The following is a 22,167-nucleotide window of genomic DNA, read 5'->3' as shown; positions in this document are numbered from 1 at the left end:
GAATTTCTGAGTCTGGACAACATTGCACTAATTTTAAGGCTTTACTATAGTGCTTTGCTGGTAAATTATGTGGAATTATATCATTGTTTTCATAATTTTTGGTCCTGAATTTTTTTCCAGTTGAGTGAGGGGTTGTGTTCCTTTTAGGACTTCAGATTCAATTTCACTGAATACATTAAATATTTCATAAGTTACTGTAAGTACAAAGATAAATCAATATGTATGTGACTTGTATCTAGGTAAGGCATCTCCACACGTGGGCATTGTGCAGGAGTATGTATTTTCTTAGTTATTACAGATTATTTTGCTGCATATGTTTGTTTTGTTTTTTCTTTTAATAGGACAGGTTGTACAGATTCTTTCTTCAGATATCTTAAAATATAACTGCAGACAAATTGGCTTTTATGTTAGTCACAATATTTCGATATCAAAATTTTAATATTCAGGGAAAAAAAAAAAAGAGAGATCCTTTGTTAAAAGATAAAATTATTTTAACTTTATTCCAAATGCAGAAGGGATAATTTCTTGTTTTCAGAATTTGATCTCTTTTTGTTTTCGTTTCCTATTTAAGAATTGACTTAATAAAAATATTAGCTCAGACAGATGAAAGAAGAAACTTTTAAATCTACTCCAAGACATGTATTAAGGGCTTCATTTATATATAGTTGATGTCTGTGGCACTTTTACCTTTCACTTCTTTTTAGTCTGAAGATTGGCTTAGATGATACTAAAAGAGTTATTTAAGCTGAATATATTCATATATGCTTTTAGAGCAGGCAGCTGTACATAGTAATTCCATTTACTGAGTGATAAATAGTAGATCATGCATTTATATTACATGTTTATGCCTTTGGGGAAAGCTTTTATATGAGCACAATGGATATTTTTTCCCTCAAGGAAAGTGATCGATGTAGAAAGGTCTCTGGCTTGTGGTTAGGCCAAAACATAAGTCCAATCAGTAGCCTATAACCAGACCATGCAGTGAATTTCTTAGAAGTAGTTGTCCAAAAAAAAAGAAACCAGAATTTCAACACAGATTAATGTTAATATTTCAATTTTGACACTTGCAGCATTTAGAATATTCATAGGTGTTAAGTAGAGGCCATTGAAGTTTTCATCTTACTTTGTCCTTTCATTTTTAAAAGAAGGTTTTCAGAGGTCACTAGTTTTTTTCCTACAGGGCTTATGGATTCTTCTTCAAAGTTCTGATATTAAAAAAACAGTCTGATGAAGATTAAATGGGTCCAGTAAAATCTCTTGCTGCATTTTTAGTTTACCTCCTGATATGAAGGATCTTCTTGTTTCCCCCCATCACACTCATCCTATCCCATAAATCCTTATCCTTTCCATTGCTTCCCATTCGGGTTATTGTTTTCTGCCACTGCCATGTCTTGGGAGCTACTGAACATGGAAATTTTAGGCCCTCAATAAAGAGATGACTCAGATGTTCAACGCTGCCCTATGGTCTCAAATGTCTGGGGAAACTGGGTGGCCAGAACTGAAGGCTCCTCTGAAATTCCCTGTCTGCACCTGGAACATGTGAATTAAATTGTGTGCATTTAACAATAGTGTTACTACAGCTGGTAAGCTCATAAAGCATTTTGAAGAACAAGCAATAGGACCTTAGAAGGGAAATGTGCATTTTTAATTGTTTCCTTACCTTGACTTTGCAATTTATTTATTTTTTATTATTATTTGTTTAAGGATCACTCAGAAAACCCTCTAGGTGCAGCAGTCACCCTGGCTCATGAACTGGGCCACAATTTTGGAATGAATCACGATACATTGGAGAGGGGCTGCAACTGCAAAGCATCCACCGAGAAAGGGGGTTGCATCATGAATCCTTCTACTGGGTAAGTGCGAGGGTAAGCACTGGTAAGTTGCAGTTATAGTGGAAAATTTTCAGGTTTTGTTTTCTGTCTCAGGTACATTTAAATGAAAAAAGAAAAACCTTCCAAGACCTGTCAAATCTCCTTGCAGTTATCCCCCTCAAGCTGAAACAATTATACTTCTTATCAGTATAAAACATGTACCATTGTACTTTTCCATTTCCTTGTTACCAGAGTGAGAGACAAAAATGCCATAAGCAGGTGGTTAAGTTTTTTTAAAAACCAAACTGCATTGCAAGTGATGAATCAGAATATCCTTCTTGCTCATCTTGCCAACTGAGCACCACAGTCATAATAGGAAATGAGCGATGTCCCAAGGCCAAGACTAAGATGATTGTGTAGGAAATAAAGTAATGCAGGAAATATATTATTATTAGACCCTCTGCAAAGCCTTTGTCTTGCACAGAGAAGGTTTTTAGTTTTGCACAAACTTTTGCATTTTACTGTCTGTTGTAAATGTGTAGCAGTGTTAACCTGTGAGCAAATGGAGGCTGTCAGCTTAGTGGGGTTAGGCCTGTTCAGTGGCCAGAGCAAGATCTTCCAAGGAAAGATAGAAAGCACCATGGAAAATAAAGCCAGTGAATCTGTGGCTGATCATCTCTCTGGGTCAGCGCTGAACGGCTGCTCTGCAGTTGATAAAAGCATATATGTCAGCAGGGAGCCTGGTGGTTTTGTAGACATGAAAAGCACAGGCACTGTGAGCAGGGTAACTAGGTTTCAGCTTGTTTCTCTGCATTTTAAATGCTATTAGAAACTTAATTACGTAATGAATGAGTTCTCCATGTCCAGATTCAGACAAGAACCAATGGCATGAAATTGAAGTAAGAGAGATGAGGTTTACCAAAGCTTTCTGATGGAAAGTGGCATGTTGGACTAGTTAGCCTGCAGAAATGTGACTGTCTGACTGGAAGCTGGTAGGAACCAGTCAGACAAATATGTGTCAGCAGCATCTTGTAGGTACAGCTGGATTTGCCTTGGGGTGAGCAAATGGTCTAGATGATCTTCTGATGTGTCTTCCAGCTCCAGCACTCCCTGTGTGTGCTTAAACTTCATATGTTGCTTGAAAACCTCTTCTGGGATATTTGATCAGGTCAGCCTCTGATTGTTCTGAGGCTGCATGTTTCTGGGAAAGGAGGGGAGCAATATGTGAGAGGGCAGGGAGTGTTGGGCAGGATTGCTCCCTGCTGGTCGGCCAAACAGCAGCTTTGGCACTTCTTCAAAGGCAAGCTGTCACCCTCCTTCAAGGCAGAAAAAGAGATTCTGGCCAGAGGCCAAGCACAGCAAGTTGAGACAAACAATGAAAAGAGAGTTGTGTGCTTGGAGGAGAATGAGAGTGGTTCTACAGTTTGGAAGAGAAAAATAGCCAGGCTCTTCTGAAACAATAGGTAGTAAATATCCCCACGGAATTGCATTCTGTAGCACGTCAGGGCTATTAAACACACTGTGAAAACAAACTGAAGTTGGAAACAAGGCTCTGAAGTGAGGTGATGTGATAGCTGGTATGCAGTGGGCAGATGAGTCTGGGCCCTGAGCTCCTGAAAGATGCATTCAAGCCTTAGTCATCTCAGCTGAACTACCGGTTGGGCATCCAGTTACTCCACGTTTGGAAATAAATACAGGAGATGCTGTCAGGACAAAATTTTCTAGACACTCTGATTTCATAATGGGAAGATACCTCTCATATGAACCTAGCTAGCTCTTCTCTGGTTCTGCCTTCTGAACCACAGTCCTGTGAGTTTATCTGAAGGTGTCCTCATCTGCTTGGTGTGCCAGTCCAGTTGCTTGGCCCTGGACATGGACAGAGTAAGGTTGTACCTGCTCAGCCTAATCCTCACATACGTGTCCGAGCAAATCAGCTTGCTTTATGCCAGGGTTTCAGTAGCACCATTACAGGTTAAAGCACCATATATACTATAGGTTAAAGGCCTTACTGCCTTAGCCATGCCCTGCCCACCACGAACACCACAGGTATGACAGCTTTGGGAGGGGGTTGGCAGGTGCACTTCAGCTTTGTAATGTTGTCTTTGGATTTTGACCAAATTTTGTCTACAACTTATGCCTAAGGAAGAGTTGAGGCATTCACAGAAGAGAGTAGGCTGGTTTGTTTGCAGTGACTATTGATTTATAAATGGAAATTTTAACATTGGGTTTGTAGCCTTAGGCTTTACCTTCATGCTGTGCTGTCAATCTGTAATAAGTATTCCAGGAGAATACTTTACGCCTTAAGCCAAACTGCATTTTACCATTTTAATATTAACACTTTAAATATTTACCCAACAACTGACCAATGGTAGTATTTCTCCAAGCACTGTTATTCAAGAATCACTGAAGAATTTTCAGCTCTGGAAGTGCCAGTTAAGAGAAAGTCCAATTAATATCCCCTGCCTAAAAAACATTCTCAGAATAAGAAAAACATCAAAACAAAGAACATCTCAGGGAAGCTAAATACATTTGGAGAGACAGCTTGCTCTCTCTGTATACTCTTTGGCATTCTGTGCCCTTCTAATTCCTGTTGGTTTAAGCTAGAGTTAATAAGTGAAAGAAAAGGGAAAAGAAATCCTTGGGCTGAAGCTAGGGTAAAAAGTAAGAGCCCCTGAGAAGTCCTTATCTGATATCTATAAAGAATAGAAAATATCTGGGTTATAACAGAAATGCCTCTGCAAATTTGACTTTGTAGTCATTTGTTTGGTTCTGCAGCAAAAGGAAATGTTTGAAGGCTTTTTCCTTAAAAGTGATTTCATTAATTATTGCCATCTTCTTTCAGTTCTTATGTTTCAGCCTTTGAAGAGGTTAGCATTAAAAAGTCATCTTGGAAATTACTTCTTGGTGGAAAAAATTCTCAAGGGATCAGTGTGGAATTTAAACTCTGTTGGATCTATCCTTTAATGAGCTTCCTATAGCTTTCACTCTTAAAAGATACCAGCAAGATGTGTACCACTTTTGTGTGAGCAACAAATGCCTTAAAGACCTGCTACTTTAGCAAAATATATTTTGTATAAATGGAATTAAGCATATAAAACCAAAACCAGAATTTACGGCACTCTAGATCTTTTTGAGATTTCAATACCTGCAATGGAAATCACATAAATGCCATTGCAGAAGTTTCTGGTTTTTGTTGTTGTTATTGTAAAAATAGTATCAAGAAGGAAATATTTAATGCTAACACATTGTTCCCATTTTATGCATGTGTTTTAATCACACTCTTTCATTTCTTTTAATTGTTTTGGCCATAAACTGTTTCAAGTGATAAAGAAGGCTATAAGGAGTCTCAAAGAGATTTGCAAATCTTTTTACTGAGATGGCTGTATCTGAAAACAAAGGGACTAAGCTGAGTCAGCAAGGCCGTTTCAGTATTCCACTTGTTTTCCAAGTATCTCCCTAAATTTTCCACTCTTAGGACTGCAAATATTCTTCCTGACAGCTAGATAAAACCAGAAGAGTTATAGTGAAACCCAAGGCATTACTCTAGATATATATCACTGCAACTAAACACAGAATTTATCACAATCTGTGGAGCAAAATTACACAAATTAACAGGGCTCTTTTCTTTAATAATTTTGGGAATGTGCTCCTTCATCAAAATTATGCACTGTTATCTCTGTGGTTGTTGAAGCAACGTGAGTTCCCTCAAATTAGTTGGACACTTAAGAGATCATAAATGCTTGAAATTTCTAGCTAGCCTTAAGGGGAGCAAAACCTTTTTAGCTAGCTTTCTCCTCTTCAATAGACCCGAGGGCTTATATTTCATCTCACCCATGTGTCTATATCCTTGCCAATAGCATGCTCTTCTAATTTATATATGGGGGACTTACACAGCTTGCTAGTCTTTGGGGCAGTTGAGCATACTATAAATGTGATATTCCTTACCACTAACAGAAAGCATTCTCTGATGCCTTTCTATGTTTTCCACCTTGTTTAGGTGTTAATGAGAGCGCAGGAATCCACAAAGGGTGCAAAGTCTCACCAAGCACATTCAGATGCTTGATCCTACTGTAGTTTCCATCCATTTCTGGAGCCCTATGACTTGCCATAAAGACAGATTCTTTTTTTGTCATCTAATGGTTTTGTGTTGCTTTTACCAGGATCAGGAAAAATCTTGTTGCTCTTTCATCTCAGCCAAAGGTAACCGACATGCCAGGCAGGTTACTAGGATAGTGAAGTTTGATTCATCTCTCCTTGCTCTTCCATAGTCAGAAGCAGTTTTTCACCATGCTGATAGAAAAGAGGATGACTGGATAAGGGCTGCTTTGCAGTCTCTCCTCCAGTTCCCTTTGCATCTGGCTATGGGAATGACATTCCCTTGAATTCTAGGATCAAGCAACAGCACTTTGTGTCCAGTCTCTCAAACCCTCCTGCACATCAAGCACAGCCTGGCAGCAGGTCATGCAAGTCTACTTTGACTCTTATTTCTACCTTGGCTGTATAATGCTTCTCTTCAAAGACTGTGATGAAGAGACTAAATAAATGCAAAATAATTAAAAATAACAAATCCTTAAGAACAAAAAAATACTGTAAGGACTATTGTTTCAAGACATGGATTCAAGGGGTATAAGTTTGTGCTCTTCAGGAACTGCAAAACCTGATGTGTTGAGAGAGGGCTTGGCCCTTGCTATCTGCCTGACAGACATTTGAATGAAAAACTCTCTCTTCATGAACTTTAGTTTTAATCTAAATTCCTCGGGAGTCCTGTTTTTTGTTGCCTTGTCCCAGGCTGTGTGCTGGTTTGCATCCCAGAGCTGACATGTAGCATTAGGGACGGGAAGCCACTCGGTGCCATGCGGGAAGGTCTGTGCCAGCAACATAAACAAGGAAGCAGCTTCTCTGTAAGGACTTCTGTGCACAACAACTCCACTTTGTCATGTTTCTCTTAGCGTGATGTTCCTTTCGAAAAGTCAAAGAATGAATCGAATCCCTCTATGCCTGCCTTTTTTTTTTTCTCTTTTTATCTTGGATCTTGTGTTACCATTTCCATTTTCACAGCTAGAATTTAAAGTCAGTATATCTTTTTGATTTGGTCAGGTTTTAAATTCAATTTGCTCAGATAAATATGACTGCATTTGTTACAGGGAAGCGGAGCTTGGAGTGTGAATTCATAGTGGTGGAAATGCCTGTGATTTGCCTAGGCTGCAGGATAGCTTGGGGCTCTACTGGGGCCAGGGGACCAAGTTTTTGTATAGCGATCATAAGTGAAGGAAAAGGCGAAATGGAATTGAAATCAATTCTTCAACCTCCCAGCTACTGATCATCATTTCAGAGGATTTTTGTGGAACTGTGTCTCTCCATAGAAAATAATAATAATAATAAGAAGAAGAATAACAATAACAATAATAATAATAATAAATTTTGAGTAATTGCTTTTCGGTCCACAATTTCATTTTAATTATTGAGTTTTGGAGGCAGGGTTTGGGGAAGAAGAACAATCAATATCACAGAAAGAGCACACAGTGGAAGCTGAACAAGGTAGGTAGAGAAATACTGGTTCCTTTACTTTTGAAATTTTGAGGTGATTTTTTTTTTGTTTTGTTTAATAAATCCCAAAAGCATCCACTGTTATCAATATGTTTTTAAGTTAAACTGAAACCTTTATGGTTAGAATTAAAACAGATAGCCAATGGGAAGGTAAAGATTTGTGAATGAGAGTGAGAGGTTAGGTTAGGAAGCATTTGTTCTTTGTTGTATGTTATGGGCCAGTTCCCAAGTGTTTCGAAAATGTAGCTCTGCATGATCTGGGAGGAGAAGCTACCCCTGAAAGGCAGCTTTCCTGCAAGTGAGGAACAGTAACATTTGATGATTTACTTTCATGCATTAACTTCAGAGGACAACAGAAGGTGCATTACTCTAGTTAGTGTCATTTATAGCATCTGTATCTAGTGGAAAAGGAAAATTGGTTACATTGGATACCCTCTGTTTACAGCCCTCTGTGGTATCAAGTTTATTATCACCAATATCTAAAACTGCTCTTTACTTGCCTTCTCCTCTCCACCTCCTCTCTCCCTCCCCTCCAGCTCCCACTCCTGGTTCACATTGTTGAGAGTCTTATTTCATTTTGTTTTCTGATTTTCTTATCTTAAATGGTCTGATACAGATTCTGAAGTGCTCTGACTTTCAAGTGTTTGCTGTCAGTGTGAGGGCAGGGCTAGCAGAAGTTTCCACGCTCACACATAGCTAGCACTTCAGGAGTCCAGCCATCACTTTGCACCTTCTTCCTCAAGCTGCCAAGGTGCAAGGGTGGTTCTGGAAATGCTCCCCAGAGCCACTGAAGTGTCACAGGTTGAACTGGGTATTTTTCTCTGATGAAGTAAAAGTAAATGGTAGGTCATAGGCATGTGGATTACAGAATCTGCATACAGGCTGTCTCTGCAAAAGCCATAGATATTTCTGATTGTCACGTTACACCCACAGCAGACACTGTGAGGTATTGGTTTGGGCTGAGAAATTGGTCTGTGGATCAAAACTCCAACCTGGCTTATTCCTGTGTGTCAGCTTATTTGCACTGCTGGTGAACTGGACTAGCATTTTGTGGGTTATCCAGATCATGGATATCATCCAACTTAAACAAAAGGCTTGTCGGGGCAGAAGAATGATGAGGATTATTCAGTGACCGGCTCGGCAGCTCAGGCACACAGTTACCCTGGTGCAGTTGGGATAGCTGTGACCAGCAGGGTTGTTGCAGGACGAGGACACACTCAGCGGCTTCTTTGTCTCCCTTCACCACCAAGGACAGTGTCTAGGGGACCAGCACTCCCTCACTGAAGCCTGTTGCACAATCCTTTGATGGTGCTGAAGGCCTGTTCTTCCCTTGTGGATCATCCGTTGCCATTAATGAGATTTAGAACTGCACATCAAAGAAAGCTAGTAACAGTAACGATGGCTTTATAATGCATAAATATATATTTGCATGATATGCGGTTGGTGTCTCTTGGAGAACCATTCTGTCCCGTAGCTTCAAGTCTCAGAGGCTTTTCTTTGGCGTTATTATTTTGTCATCTGCTTTTGTTTGACTTTTGTTTTTAAACTGACATATAACAAATTGTATTTAACTACATTATAAGCATGTAGTTAAATGCATAAAGCAAGAATTCAAAATTTAGTAAGGAGAAGATAGGAAAGTACTAATCATGTGTATGTTTTGCTATATTTAGCATTAGTTTCAATCTCAGTTCTTACTGAAAAATCATCTCAAGGAAAGAGGATACAGGGTTGCCTTGCTTTTTGTTGCTCAAACCCAGAACTTCTGTAGTATACAGACCTGGGCTACGAAAACATACCTCTGGAACATGCTAGCTTCAGGAGCCAGACAGGTGTGCCATGAAGTCAGCATCTTGGTTTGGGTACCAAACTCAGCTTGAAGCAAAAACCCTTTAATTCGTCACTTCACAAGTCTTCACTTCACTTCACTTTACAATAATAAACCAACTCACTAACTAAATAAATAAAGTGCTAAAAAAAAAAAAAAAAAAGGCAAAAGGTCATGTGGGAAATGTGATGGAGACCAGAAATACAGTGTGGGAAAGGACTTTTTAATTTACTGGTTGGTGCTCTTTTGTCCTTTCCAGACATCCCACAGTACCTTGTACTTGCAGAGCTGTTAAACATTAAATAATCAAACCATTATTAGTTACACAGTATTTCCTGACCCCTCTCAGTTTGTTTTCAGTTGTGCAGACCTTACTTTGCATTTTTCAGTCTGGCAGATTAGAGACTTTAAATTGAAGAGTCAGCAGAACTATCTGCAATTACCTCTGTTACAATTTGAAGAAAATGAAATTATCTCTAAGATGTAAACAGTTTCTAATTAAACTCTGAAGCTGTTTATGTTTCCAAACTGGTGTAGAGCTGAGCTCTGCACAAAGACAGACTTCTTCTTCATTGTCTTCTTCCTTTTTTTAATAAAATTGATATACCGATGTAATAAATCGTTCGTGACAGAGCTAGGTCTGTTGTGCCAGCAGTGCAACTGTTTTTTTTTTTACAAAACTTAAGCAACATATCCCTATACCCTAGTAATTTAGCACATTGCATTCTGGTCCTTCCTTTAGTAGAAAACAGTCATGAGATTACAAAATGGATTTATGTCAGTCTTTCACTTAACTCCAAGTAGCCTCATGTCTGCAGTGCATTTGGCATTCCATTTTGTTAGTAATTTCCACACATTACGGAAATATTTAGTTGTTTTAGTAAATAAGATCTGCATTCAAGAATTAGTAGCATTGGTTAAAATAAGACATGTTTATCAGTCCTTTACAAGAGTATATCACTGTTAACAATTAATGCAGAAAGCTACAGGGCAGGTCCTTAATTATTTTTTATTTTTTTATGTTGTTCACATCTTAGTAGATTTGCAGTTAGAAATGAAAATATTTTACTTTTTTGTGTATTCTAGAGGAGGACTCGTGGATTTACGGCATGCATTTTCTGTAAGTGACGCTGACAAGGAGAGAGGTTACTTCTCAAACGAAAACACATTTTACTTCTGGTCTGATTATTTATAGCAGATACTTAGGGACAAGTCATGTTTTCTACTATGTGATGTATCCAGAATGGGTACAGTTTTACCAGCTTGGATGCTGGTATGTGAGAGTTCAGCTGTATTTTGTCTTGTCAGTGTAATATCCATACAAAATAGAGCTCTGTAAGGGGCATTTTTCTCCTGTAGTACTGCTATTGCCATGACCCATGAGAACAAAACATGTAAGGACATTTCACTTTATCTTAGCTTTCTCTTCCATCAAAAACAAAACAAAACAAAACAACAGCATTTCAACCTGCAGGGATAAATCTGTAGTGCAGGGCATGGAGAATTAAGTGTACAATGTCCAGTTTTAATTGGTGTTAATGAATTCCAAATTCCCAGAGTATAAATGGAAACATACTTTAAAAGGCATATTCTTAAGGTCACATGAATGCTCTTTTTTGTACATATGTTTTATACCCTGAAGCACTTTAAGGAATTGGTGTTGACTTGGAAGTCTGAGTCATTGTAATTAAATGATGCCTACAGCTGCATTTGCCACAGTTGTCATGGGAATCACAGAGTCTTTTGTGTCTGGGATAGATGTGCAAAATGTTTAAAACTGAGAGAGGGAAAAAGTCCATTTTACCCCACAATTGCTTCCTGCAAAGCCAGTCTCTCTCTCTCTCTCTCTCTCTTTTTTTTTTTTTTTTTCTTATTTCAAAGTGTATGACAAAGCCCCAGACGCACTTACTGTGGGATTCTCATGGCAGAAAGGCAGGTAGGCTCCATTTCAGCTTTTCAGAACTGAATACCACAGCTACAGTGGTGAGATGAAGATAAGAAGCCACATATTTTAACATGAAATCACAGAAAATAAAGAGGTGGAATAACTTTAGTCTCCTAAGGAGCCTTTCTGGCTTCTTCTAAAGTAGCATGAAAATTGCATTCATATTCATCATTGACGTTCTCCTGGTGGTCAGCTGGCGTTAGATATGAAATCCAGGCTCCATTGAAGTTGATAGGAAAGCTCCTATATGGTCAGGATTTTATTAGGATCTTAATAGATTCCTTCAGATTTTTTTCCTGCTTAAGGATTCCAAAGTAATAGATCATGGCTGGATCCATTATTTTGTTTTGGCTTGAGATAATTACATGGTATGGTGGTACTATTTTATTTTATTTTATTTTATTTTTATGTTATGTTATGTTATTTTATGTTATTTTATGTTATGTTATGTTATTTTATGTTATTTTATGTTATTTTATTTATTTATTTTTGGTCCAAGCTGTGTGAAGAAGAAAAGGGAAGCTCAGACTGTTAATTTCTATTTAGCATTTAATTTAGGTGATGTGGGAAAAAGCTGCTCTTCTCTCAGTGCACATCTTATAGGGTACACACCCAGAAGGTGGAAATGATGCCATTTTTTCTCTAACACCCTCGTCTTTCCAGCTGGCATTTCCATAAGCTTCATCCTCCTAAGGCTTCCTCATGAGCTTTGTTCAGAGATGCTTCCCAAATCTCTTCACCTTGGCCCAGCTTCCTCCTCGTGAGGGTTCTGGCATACTCAGAGCCTTCTTCCCTTACCTTGTTGTCATTTGATCTGTTCACTTGATGTGCAGGCTTATTCTAGCCCAAATCCATCTGCTGAGTCCACGTAAGTTCCGAAAGTGTGGCAGGTCTTTAAATCAGGCTGGTCAGATGGGTCACAGCATCACTTGGGAGGATAACTGTGCTTCTTCTGGGTGTGGCATATCCTGAAGTGTGTTAAGGATACACACAAGGCAGGACAGGAGATTGTACTGGTGAAAAACCTAAGTGTGCATAAATAAGTATTGTGGGTTGATTTTTCTCTGTTACCATTTGGGTTTGATGCTCCTTTTTGTTTGGTTTGGCTTGGTTTTTGAAAAATGATTTTATTCTGCTCCTTCACCATGCTCTCTGTAAAAGTGATACTCTTAAAACCCAGTTCCCAAAGTCAGATTTATATTTTTTGTCAGTCTACTTCTGACCTATTTAAAAAACAATTCCAATGTTTTTCAAAGGATAAAATCAGAATGTAACTGTCTAAAACAAAAATTGATTGTAAAATCACATTGGGAATAAATGAAGTGTTATCAGGCCATGATGCTGTCCTAGCATTTCAAGCCAGATCAGCGAGTGCCTTTTATCTAACCAGAAATCAATTGGAAGCTGACCTTCAGCAAGGTATTTGGAGCAATGAGATGGAGCATTTATCTTTATTTGCTTATCTTGTGCTGAGGGTGCTGTGTTTTCTGTGACAAGTTTTCTGTGACAGAGAATGCTGGTCATGCTTCTTATCTGCAGTTTCCTTCAGCATTGGTAACTGATGGAGGCAAGGGATGCCTGCTGCCCTGTTTTCCTTTAGCCTGGGACCAGACCTGACCTGGCCTTTTTATTCCTCCCTATTGTATATGATGCTTTTTTTTCTTTTTTCTTCTTTTTTTTTTTTTTTTAATTTTACTGTAGTCAGCACTGGATTAACATCAAGTTTTAAGCAGTAGATTGCAAAACCTGAACTCTCAGCAATCCAGAAAATTTTTATTAATGAGGTAGTGGTCTAAAAGGAAACAGAGCAAAAGATGAGCCAGAGGCAAATTCAAACTGATTATAGCTACTTTCCTTGGCTGTCCAGTTTCCAACAGGAAGAGCAGTTGTCTGAGTTCAATTCCCATGGAGCTTTTGCAATGCAGATAACTCCGGCGTATCGTCAGAATACTGTCAAGATTGATAAATTGGTTTGGTATTGCTTCACCCACTGAACACAGAAATAAAAGTCACAACAGGCCTCTCAACAAGAAAAAACTTCTCTGACTGTACATTTGTCAAAGTAAAAGTAACTGTTAATAATGTTTTATTTGGCAGTTTTGTGACTGCAGAAATATCAAGTCATGACAGTGTGTACTGTATAAAGCCATTAAGTGTTGTTCCTTTGCAAAAAGTATTTTTCTGGACCATCCAGTCATTTGCTTCACCACTGCTTTCTGCCCTGAAGTCCCACATTCAGTACTATAAATCTGCTTTTCTGAATATTTCAGGTAGTAAAATTTTCACTTTCAGTTTAATGGGAGAGGTCAAATCTCAGCTGGGGCTATGAGAATCCGGCCTAGGCACCTGAAGTAATATTACTTGAATGAAGCCTGGGAATCTGCATTATCCCCAGGGCTAAATTACAAAGATCCTAAAGCATTTATGTGTGAAGTTTAAACATTTACTTGGAAAGACTTTATTTCAATAACCCTGGAAATTTCATTGTAGTTCAGCAAGCCACTGTCACTACATATCAATTAATTTAATCACTAGTGTGGCATTCACAGTTATTTATTGGAAGTGTAAATGCTACCATGTAGTGAACATGACAAAAGCTGTAGGAGAAATCTAGGCTTGCTTTTAAATCACTGACCATGAACTCAGACAGCAAGAGCTTTGAAGTCGTGTATAACTACATGGCCCAATTCTGTGCTCTACTTTATTGATGCTTCAGGGATTAAAACTATAACAGAGGAGCAAGACAGTGAAAAATAGGCTAGAAAAATAAGTATGAGTTGCCAGACACCTAGTTGTTTTTGAAGCAACTTCCCACTTCAATACTTAATATATATGTAAAAAAAAGAAAAAGAAAAAAAAAATCTGCTGTATGCAAAATCTTTGGGTGGGAAGAAATCTGCAGCTACTTTTAGGATCTCCTTTTACTTTATTGTGCTTGTGAGATCTACTTTAAAACTGTCTGTCTCCCCCAAAAGTACTTACAAATGAAGCCATTGTTTAAATTATAGATTAACAAACCCTCCATGCTATGGAGGTTGCCTGATTTTAAACAGTTGCTATTAAAACCTGAAGTGTATGAAGTAATGTACAATGACAGAACTTTATAGACTGAGTGATCTATAGTATTTGAAAACCTATTTCAATATCAAAGAGAACTGGATTTATCTCCTGCTCAATACCCTATTCTGTGAGGTTCCCTATGATTACTAATTCATTAACATAGACACTATATAGAACAGCTGAAGTTTCTAAAAATGCCGTCTAATAGCAAATTCAGTTTTGTTCTGCTAGGCTCATATCTCTTAGGAGACCAGAAAAAAAGTTATTTTCAAGAGATGGAACACGGTAATAATATCTAGGAGGTTAAAACCAAGGGGAATGTCTTTTTGTGAGAAAGAATTATGTCAATTAGATCAGGAGTTAGAGAAGGTGGGCAAATTGTCATGGTTCTTTGAAATCAACACCTCGGTGGGTTTAAAAACACTCATTTCACTTGAGTTTCTGCATTCTAGGGTGTTACCTTTGTGTTATTCTCTCTGCTGCTGACAATTTTTCTATAAAAAAAAAATATACTTAAACGAAAAAAAGCAAAACTATCTCGATTTTTCAAGTTTTAAAAGTTGGACGTAGGTTCCTATGTAAGACTGGGATTTGCAACTGAAAACCTGCACGTTGGTGTTTAAGTAATTCTGTGGGGTGTGAAAAGTTGGAAATTAAGGGAAATTTCTTCTCAGAAAGAGCAGTCAGGCACTGGAACCGGTTGCCCAGGGAGGTGGTGGAGTCACCCTCCCTGGGGGTGTTCAAGGAAAGGTTGGACATGGTGCTTAGGGACATGGTTTAGTGGGTGACATTGGTGGTAGGGGTATGGCTGGACAAGATGATCTTGGAGGTCTTTTCCAACATTAATAATTCTAGGATTCTATGAAGAGGGAGCTCACACGTCTTTCTTCTACCTCCAAAACAAGGATCTGAGTTGCTCTCTTCCTCTCCAGTTGAAAGTGAGCCACTGTGCAGCCATAAGTCAATAATTCTGGAGACTAATTAAGTCTAAGAAACAAAGTAAAACCGAATATGGTTATAGTCTGCTTTAGAAGGCATTCCAAAGGGCAAGTAGACTCTTGGTTTCTTTTCTCCAGATACTACTGACAAATTTTTACATTGAATATTATTTGGATAAAATTAATAAGCAATTTAGAGCATAGGACTAAAACCCTGAGCTTTCCTTCCAAGAAAGTGTCTTTACATGTAGGCTACTCTGACAAATAAATGTATATATTTAAAAATATATATATATATTATTTTTTTGACACAGAAACCTTGATGTTGTTTTCAGTCCCCCATTCAGTGGGGCAGGAGCTCCAGGATTCCCAGCTGAGTGTCAGAGGCTGTACTTCAGTGGTGAGGTTCTATAGGAAAGGGTGGCAGTGGAGGCAGTTGCTTGTCTCTGGCGTCTCTTGAGTCAAAGAGAGTGCTGGTGAATGGTGCTCTTGGCTTAGGCAACAAACAAACAAACAAAAACAAACTACAAAAAGATAAAATAAAAAAGCATGTCAGTGTAACTGTGGATCTCAAAGGGTCCTAGGGTCAAGACAGACACTATGAGACAAAGATATTCAGTTCAGACAAGGGTTTTCGTGGAAAGTGCTAGAAATTCAGTTGCTTTACTAGTGAAATTTTTAACTGCTCAGGGCTTGTTAAGAACATCTTCATGCTCTTAAAAAAAAATAACAACAACAACAAAAAAAACACTTTGCTGGTGCCTGAGCTGTTTCCAAATATGGCCTCTCAAGCTTGATTTTTTTAGCATTCTGGACAAATCCAGGTCCCAGTTTTCTGCACCTTTGGAAATTAGCTAGTCAACAGTTGTTTCAATAAGTAAGTGCTGGAAAATCAAAATGCCCTTTTAAAATTAATATAATCTCCAATTATCATATTACCTCAGGGAGGAAGGCCTGGTGGTACTTAATAGAGCTCTTTGGGGCTGTTGTGCATTTTAATTGAGTGAATAATTGTAAAACACTTCAGGGCCTTGGGTAAAAGGCTCTGTATAAACATTGCTCTAATGCTGAATAATCAGGTTGTGATATGAACTGGAATAAATGAACCCTATAAATAGATATATAAGGTATATATTTATATAATGTATGTGTGTATATATACCAACATTTTGGAGATAATGTCCGTTACTTTATGAATGTCCTCCATTTCTTGAATAAGAAAAAATCTGAGATTAGATAGCAAAATTCAAAATAATCATAATGTTCTTTTCCAAGATACTGTGAATCAGCAGTTTATCATCCTATGCAATATGCAGAGAACTGCCAGCAGTATTGATGGGGATACCGCTTCAGTGGTTCTTCTTGAGAAACTGTGAAATGTGTTTCAAAGGGAGCCTTTTTTTATGGCAGAGGAACACGGAGGAGGCAGACCCAAGGTACTCAATGTTCAGGCACCTAAAGATGCAGCTAGACATCTACAAGTTTAGAACCAAGGGAGTTTCACTTCCGATGGCTTTCCTAAGGTATCACTGCAGTCCAGTGGTGGGGCTTAGAATAGACCAAGGATCTCCTGTAGCCCATCTCAGTGCCCCTCCAGGTATTTTCCAGCTGGAGCATTGGATGAGAGACAGAAATGGCAAATGCAGCTCAGCAGCAGGATCTGTGCTAGGGCTATAGCTGATCTGCTGTGTTACCATGCATCAATCAGCAGCCACTCTCTTTTTCCTGAATACCTTGGCTGTCTTATCTCTGAAAACTGTAATTTTCTGAGGCAGTGACTCTGACTTTTTCTGTGCATGTATTCTCTTATTCTTCAGTCCATTAGGAGGGGAAATGCCTCTGAAATGGAGATGATGGAGATGGACTTTTATAGTTCATGCAAAAAAGAAACTATGCTGGGCAATGTAGTGCTAGTACAGACAAAGAATTCTCTTTTCTTAAAAGGGACTTGACACTTCCCATGATGATGCCACTTCACTTAGTTAATGAAAGGAGCCATCTAATACAGGCTAAATGCAAAAGTAGATAGAGGAAACTGGCATTTGAATGGCTTGAGTGCTTGAAATATAAATGAATGGGACAAGACCAGACTCTGTTTATAAAGGAATCAATTACCAGCCATCATCTTACTACTGTGAATCTCTCATTTGCAGGAGCAGTCAAAGCTATTTTTGCTGGGAACTAGGATAGTCATTGCTTGAGATTACATGCATCTTTCAAGCACTAAGGAGACATTGAGGAATGCTGTGGATTCAAGAGGGGTAGAAAGACTCTGAAATTACTTTCCTTGCTGTAAACCCACTGAAGAGACTGATGTAGTGCCAGGCACGATTTGAGTTCTGCAGAGTTGTACCCACAGCCAGAATGGTTCAACTAAATGATCTATTGATATTAAATTTACAGATTCAAAAAGTGTAGCAAATGTGTGGGCTATTCAGCATGCTAGAATAGGAATTAGGTTGGACTAAAGTGGTATCTGAGGGTTATTCTAAAAGGATAAGTGCCTGGGGTACCACAGAAAATACAAATATCTCTGTCTGGTTGTGTTACTGAAATCTTAGAGGCAGGTCAAGGATTGACTTTACTGAAGAGACTCCATCATGTTTTCCCACACAAAGGAAATCCTTCCAGGTGAGGACTGAGGCTTATTCACAGGGTAGTGTGGTGAAACTTGCTGCACTTTTTAGAGGATGAGTATACTTCACATGACTAGTCATGATTTTTCACAGGCTCTAGATTCATTTTAACAACATGCATAATGCTACTGACATCTGATAGCTTTTCCCATCTGCCAAGGTTATCAGGCCTCAAATGAAACAGCTTAAAAATTGAAATGACAGCCAAAATGTAGACTAAAATCAATGATCAAAAGCTGTGGCTATTACATTGGATTATTTTGTCACAGAAGAAGAAGAACAGTTGTGTGTCATAATATCATGATATTAATGATCGATTATGTTTCCAATGAAATACCAACTGGCATCAACTGATGTGGTATCTTCTCTTTCATGTGTGGTTACCCTTCAGTTGCTCTCTGTTTCCATTTGTTGTGTTTTTCTTCATTTTTACTTTGCTTTATTTTGGGCCTACTTGGTAAAAAAAAATATTTTCAGAAAATTTCATCAAATAACATGTGCTGCACTGATGTCAGCTGAGGAAATCAGCGTCAAGAGCAGGAAAAGCCAGAAGATGAATGGATCTCTTAGTTCAAAATAGGAAACAGCTTGAAGTTCCTTTTGGGGGGTGGGGGGGGAAACAGAAACCTCATTCTTTAACAATGACATTATTTCACCTCTGGTAAAGAGTAAGGATTCTGTTCTCCCAGTGATGGACAGACACATTTCACATTCATGCAAATGACCCTGAGCATTCATGGATACAAAGGAACAGCCCTAAAATACTGATGGTTTTGACTGGCAAGCTGTTCTTATGGACTGCATGTGGCTCAGACATCTGGCACAGGGAAAAATGCATTATTTGTATTCCTGAATTGATTTCAGACTGTGTAAGGTCTGTATGACTCCCTGCGTTCATCTCAGTGGATATCAAAGTAAATCTGTGTCAATGAAGTGAAGGATCTTGCCTGGATGATGCAATATCCATTTATTCACACTTTGATCTGAGGATCAATTCTGATCAAGCTCTCGTATCTTTTGTGGGGGATTTATCACTCAGATGTATCTGTGGTTCTTGAGGTTTTGCTGGTGTTTGATAGAAGCGTACATCCACTTACTTGATCATAGTCACGCACACAAAACTTTGTGCCTTTTTTCCAGTCAAACTAAGAGTGGGACAGGAGCTTGTGGTGTTCAGTTAAGATCACCTCCATTTGCTCAATATAAGAAGGTCGGTAGAAGGTTTCCCAAGTGCCTTTATTTTCTATTTCATTACTCTCAGTACCTTCCATTTCCCCTTGAGCCCGGAGCTGCAGCTAGCAGCCTGACTCCTACCTCATGCTATTCCGAAATTTGTTTATCTTAGACTCTGTCATTTTGCCTAAACATTAACATTTTCCAGAAATCAGCTGCTTAAGTGAAGAGGCCTATTAACTTTCTGAAGTCATATGTCAGTGAACCACAGAACTGTTTAGTTTAACTAGACAAGCCTTGTAGTGGTACATGAAAATTATTTTCTTCTTAAGAGTCATGTTTATGTCATTTACCAACAAGCTGGCTGTATTACTGCAGAATAATCTGCAAAAGGGTAATTTTAAGAGGGCACAAAATTAATTCTATTCTGTAGAGTACCCCTAACCTTTCTACAAGATCCTAATTAACCAATCCTAAGCATAGGAAGCTATATCACATCTGCAATTGTCAAGCGTTTCTTTTTTTCTTTTTTTTAATAGACATTATCCCTTTTTTATAGCAATATGTATCACCATCCACAAAGAAAGCTTTTCATTTCAGGATATTAGAAATAACAGTTGATTCATCGAAGTCTGAAGCTCAGCAGTGCAGAACTTCCATCTATTATCTTGCTTGTTGGCAAGGATTATGCCCTGTCCCTAATAATACATGATTGATACAAAGCATTTAGTGAATAAAGTCCAGTCATTATCAGGTTGTCTCCCTGTGCTGCTGTAATGTTAAATTACTGCTTGACTGTGGAGCAGCAGTAAAGAAGGTCCTGGGTCTTAGGGGAGATAAGGCAGCTTGAAAGCTGTTTTTCTGCTTGGTTGTGATCCAGATTCAATGTAATTGTGTGCACATCTCAGTGGAGAGAGGGCACAGCAGACTTCTGTAGGATATAACTCTGATGGCCAGACCCAGGTGTCATTTGTCTCATTTCTTTGAGTCAAACTGCAAATGTTCATTAATGAGAATGGAATGACGTCCTCCATCAGAAAAACACAGATTATCTGGTGACATTTGTACTCCACTGGATCATTTCACTTACTGTCCATGCATTTTCCAAAATAAAACAGAGACCCTAGGTGCCTGAACAGCAGGGCCAAGTTCTGCTCTCATCAGTATGAATTTAAAATATGGGTATTTTCAGTAGTGTCTTGAGTCATCCAGATTTCAAATAAGAACTGTATTTGCTTTAATCTTGCAGTTCCCAAGCTCAGCTTTGGTGAACTGCAGAAGCAGGTTCTCACTAAGGAACACGTTTTTTATCCCTCTCCCTCTCTCTCTCTCTTTCCCTAAAAACATAAAAGTTTGCCACTCTGCAGAGCAAGATGAATGAATTTGCCATTTGAGGCTAAATTTTCCAAGACTTTTTAGGATGTTTTGCATCCCACTGAATGTTAGAATCCTCCCTGCAAGCCTAGCATTTCCTTAGTGTCACGATCAAAATTTTCTCTGTAACTACCTGCACAGAAGTGGGAGAAGGAAATCCAAGTACGAGTGCTTCCAATCTTTACCAGCAGTTACAACTTTAAATGCAAATGATGGAAATTTCCTTGCTCATGGTCAGAAATTGTAATAAACATTTTGGGCACAATTTCACAGTGAATTGCTATATCTCAATCCAGTGTTAAAGGGTAAAAAAAATGAACACAGTCTTCTCGTTTGTGCACAGGTGTGCTTAAAGGTCACCAGTGTGACAGGAGAGAGATATTTTCATCTGATAATGATTTTTTTTTTCTCATGAATTTTTCTTCCAGCTACCCATTTCCCATGGTATTCAGTAGCTGCAGCAGAAAGGACCTAGAAAACAGCCTGGAGAAAGGAGTGGGAATGTGTCTGTTTAATTTGCCTGAAGTCAAGGAGTCCTTTGGTGGACAGAAGTGTGGGAATGGCTACGTGGAAGATGGAGAGGAGTGCGACTGTGGGGAGCCTGATGTAAGACACCACCTGTGAATTACTACTCACCTCCTATCTGCAGGGTTTTAACAGTAGAGAAGTTCCAGAGTTGGTTTGGCATGTTTAAGGCTATTTGGTGTAAAGCAGAACTTCCCCTTCTCTGCTCCTATCTTATCAGCTTAAGCCTCAGAGTCCTCAGAAATGCGGGTTTCTGCTTGCCTTGCATTTGGGTCGCTGAAGTTGCAAAGCATTAGTTAAACGTGTGCTCAATTTGCCATTAATGAACAAAGTCTCTCGCGGTTCATCCAACAGACCAGCTGTGAGTATCATGTTCCTAACAACAGAGATGCCTGTACAAACGAGTTAATAACCTAAACCCAACATAAATTTGTTAACATCACTTAGATTTCTCAGGATACCACACAGTAACTGAAAGTTCTCTTCCATATATGAGAAGCTACTGAATTGATATTGCTTAGGTATTTATTTGGTTGCAGCCAGTTTCAGGTTTTACGTAGAACACCTTTCCCTCTTTTGCTATGAGATTTTTCTTTGCTGTTAGCCAATTACCCTGCTAACAAAAATAGCCTTTACTGACTCCCAGAAAGATTACTACTACTTCAACAATCATTCCATTTAGTTTAGAGAATGTGTCAGAGGACTGCTCAGATCAGGAGGAGATAGGCAAAACCTGGGGGTCAAATAATATCTGAGCACACATTCTTATCCCTTTGGCTTCCCATGTTCATTGGCTGTATTGAACTTCTCCCAGATTATCTGAATTAAATACATCAGCAGATGAGGGATTTGTTTCCTGTGATAAATACAGCTCTGCAGACAAAATAGATCGGGGCAGTTAAAACACTGAGATATTGCTGTATCCTGTCTATACAGTGTATTGGATTTACACAAGCCATAAGGATTTCCTGACAGTTCACTCATTCTTCAGGGTAACAAGGTTGGAGGAAGCAGGCTTATCTTCTAGTTTAAAGTCAATAGAGTGCAAGCAGCTTGCAAATGTCTTTCTAACCCAGTTATCTTTCTCATTTTCACTTTTGAATGATAGCAATACCTTTTCAAGTCAAAGCCACTTAACATCAGCAAGCACTGACTTGATTTGCCTCTTCTATGTTTTTGTGTTTCGTTTTTTTTTTTTTTTAATTATGTTGGTAAAATGCACCTTGGGTCCAATTAAATTAGTTTGGATTTTACTGCTATAATCCAAGTGGTACCAAATATATATATATATATATATATATATATATTAGAGTGGTTAGCAATTCACTCT

At 38.5% G+C, this 22,167-nt stretch overlaps 1 protein-coding gene across 3 annotated transcripts in view; it reads left to right on the top strand.

Moving 5' to 3' along the window:
• The window catches only part of ADAM12 (ADAM metallopeptidase domain 12), a 182,688-nt gene that overhangs the window by 128,699 nt on the left and 31,822 nt on the right, over nucleotides 1-22,167 (top strand). For all 3 annotated transcript variants that reach the window (XM_083844605.1, XM_083844607.1, XM_083844606.1), the window contains exons 11-12: nucleotides 1,705-1,853; nucleotides 20,741-20,918. In XM_083844605.1, coding sequence (XP_083700731.1) covers nucleotides 1,705-1,853; nucleotides 20,741-20,918 — 327 coding nt within the window. The remainder of the gene's footprint in view (nucleotides 1-1,704; nucleotides 1,854-20,740; nucleotides 20,919-22,167) is intronic.

This window comes from Anser anser (genome assembly GCF_964211835.1).
Source record: "Anser anser genome assembly, chromosome: 7".
Classification (NCBI taxonomy): domain Eukaryota; kingdom Metazoa; phylum Chordata; class Aves; order Anseriformes; family Anatidae; genus Anser; species Anser anser.
Note: the sequence above shows the minus strand (reverse complement) of the source record. Positions and strands in the feature narration are given on the sequence as shown.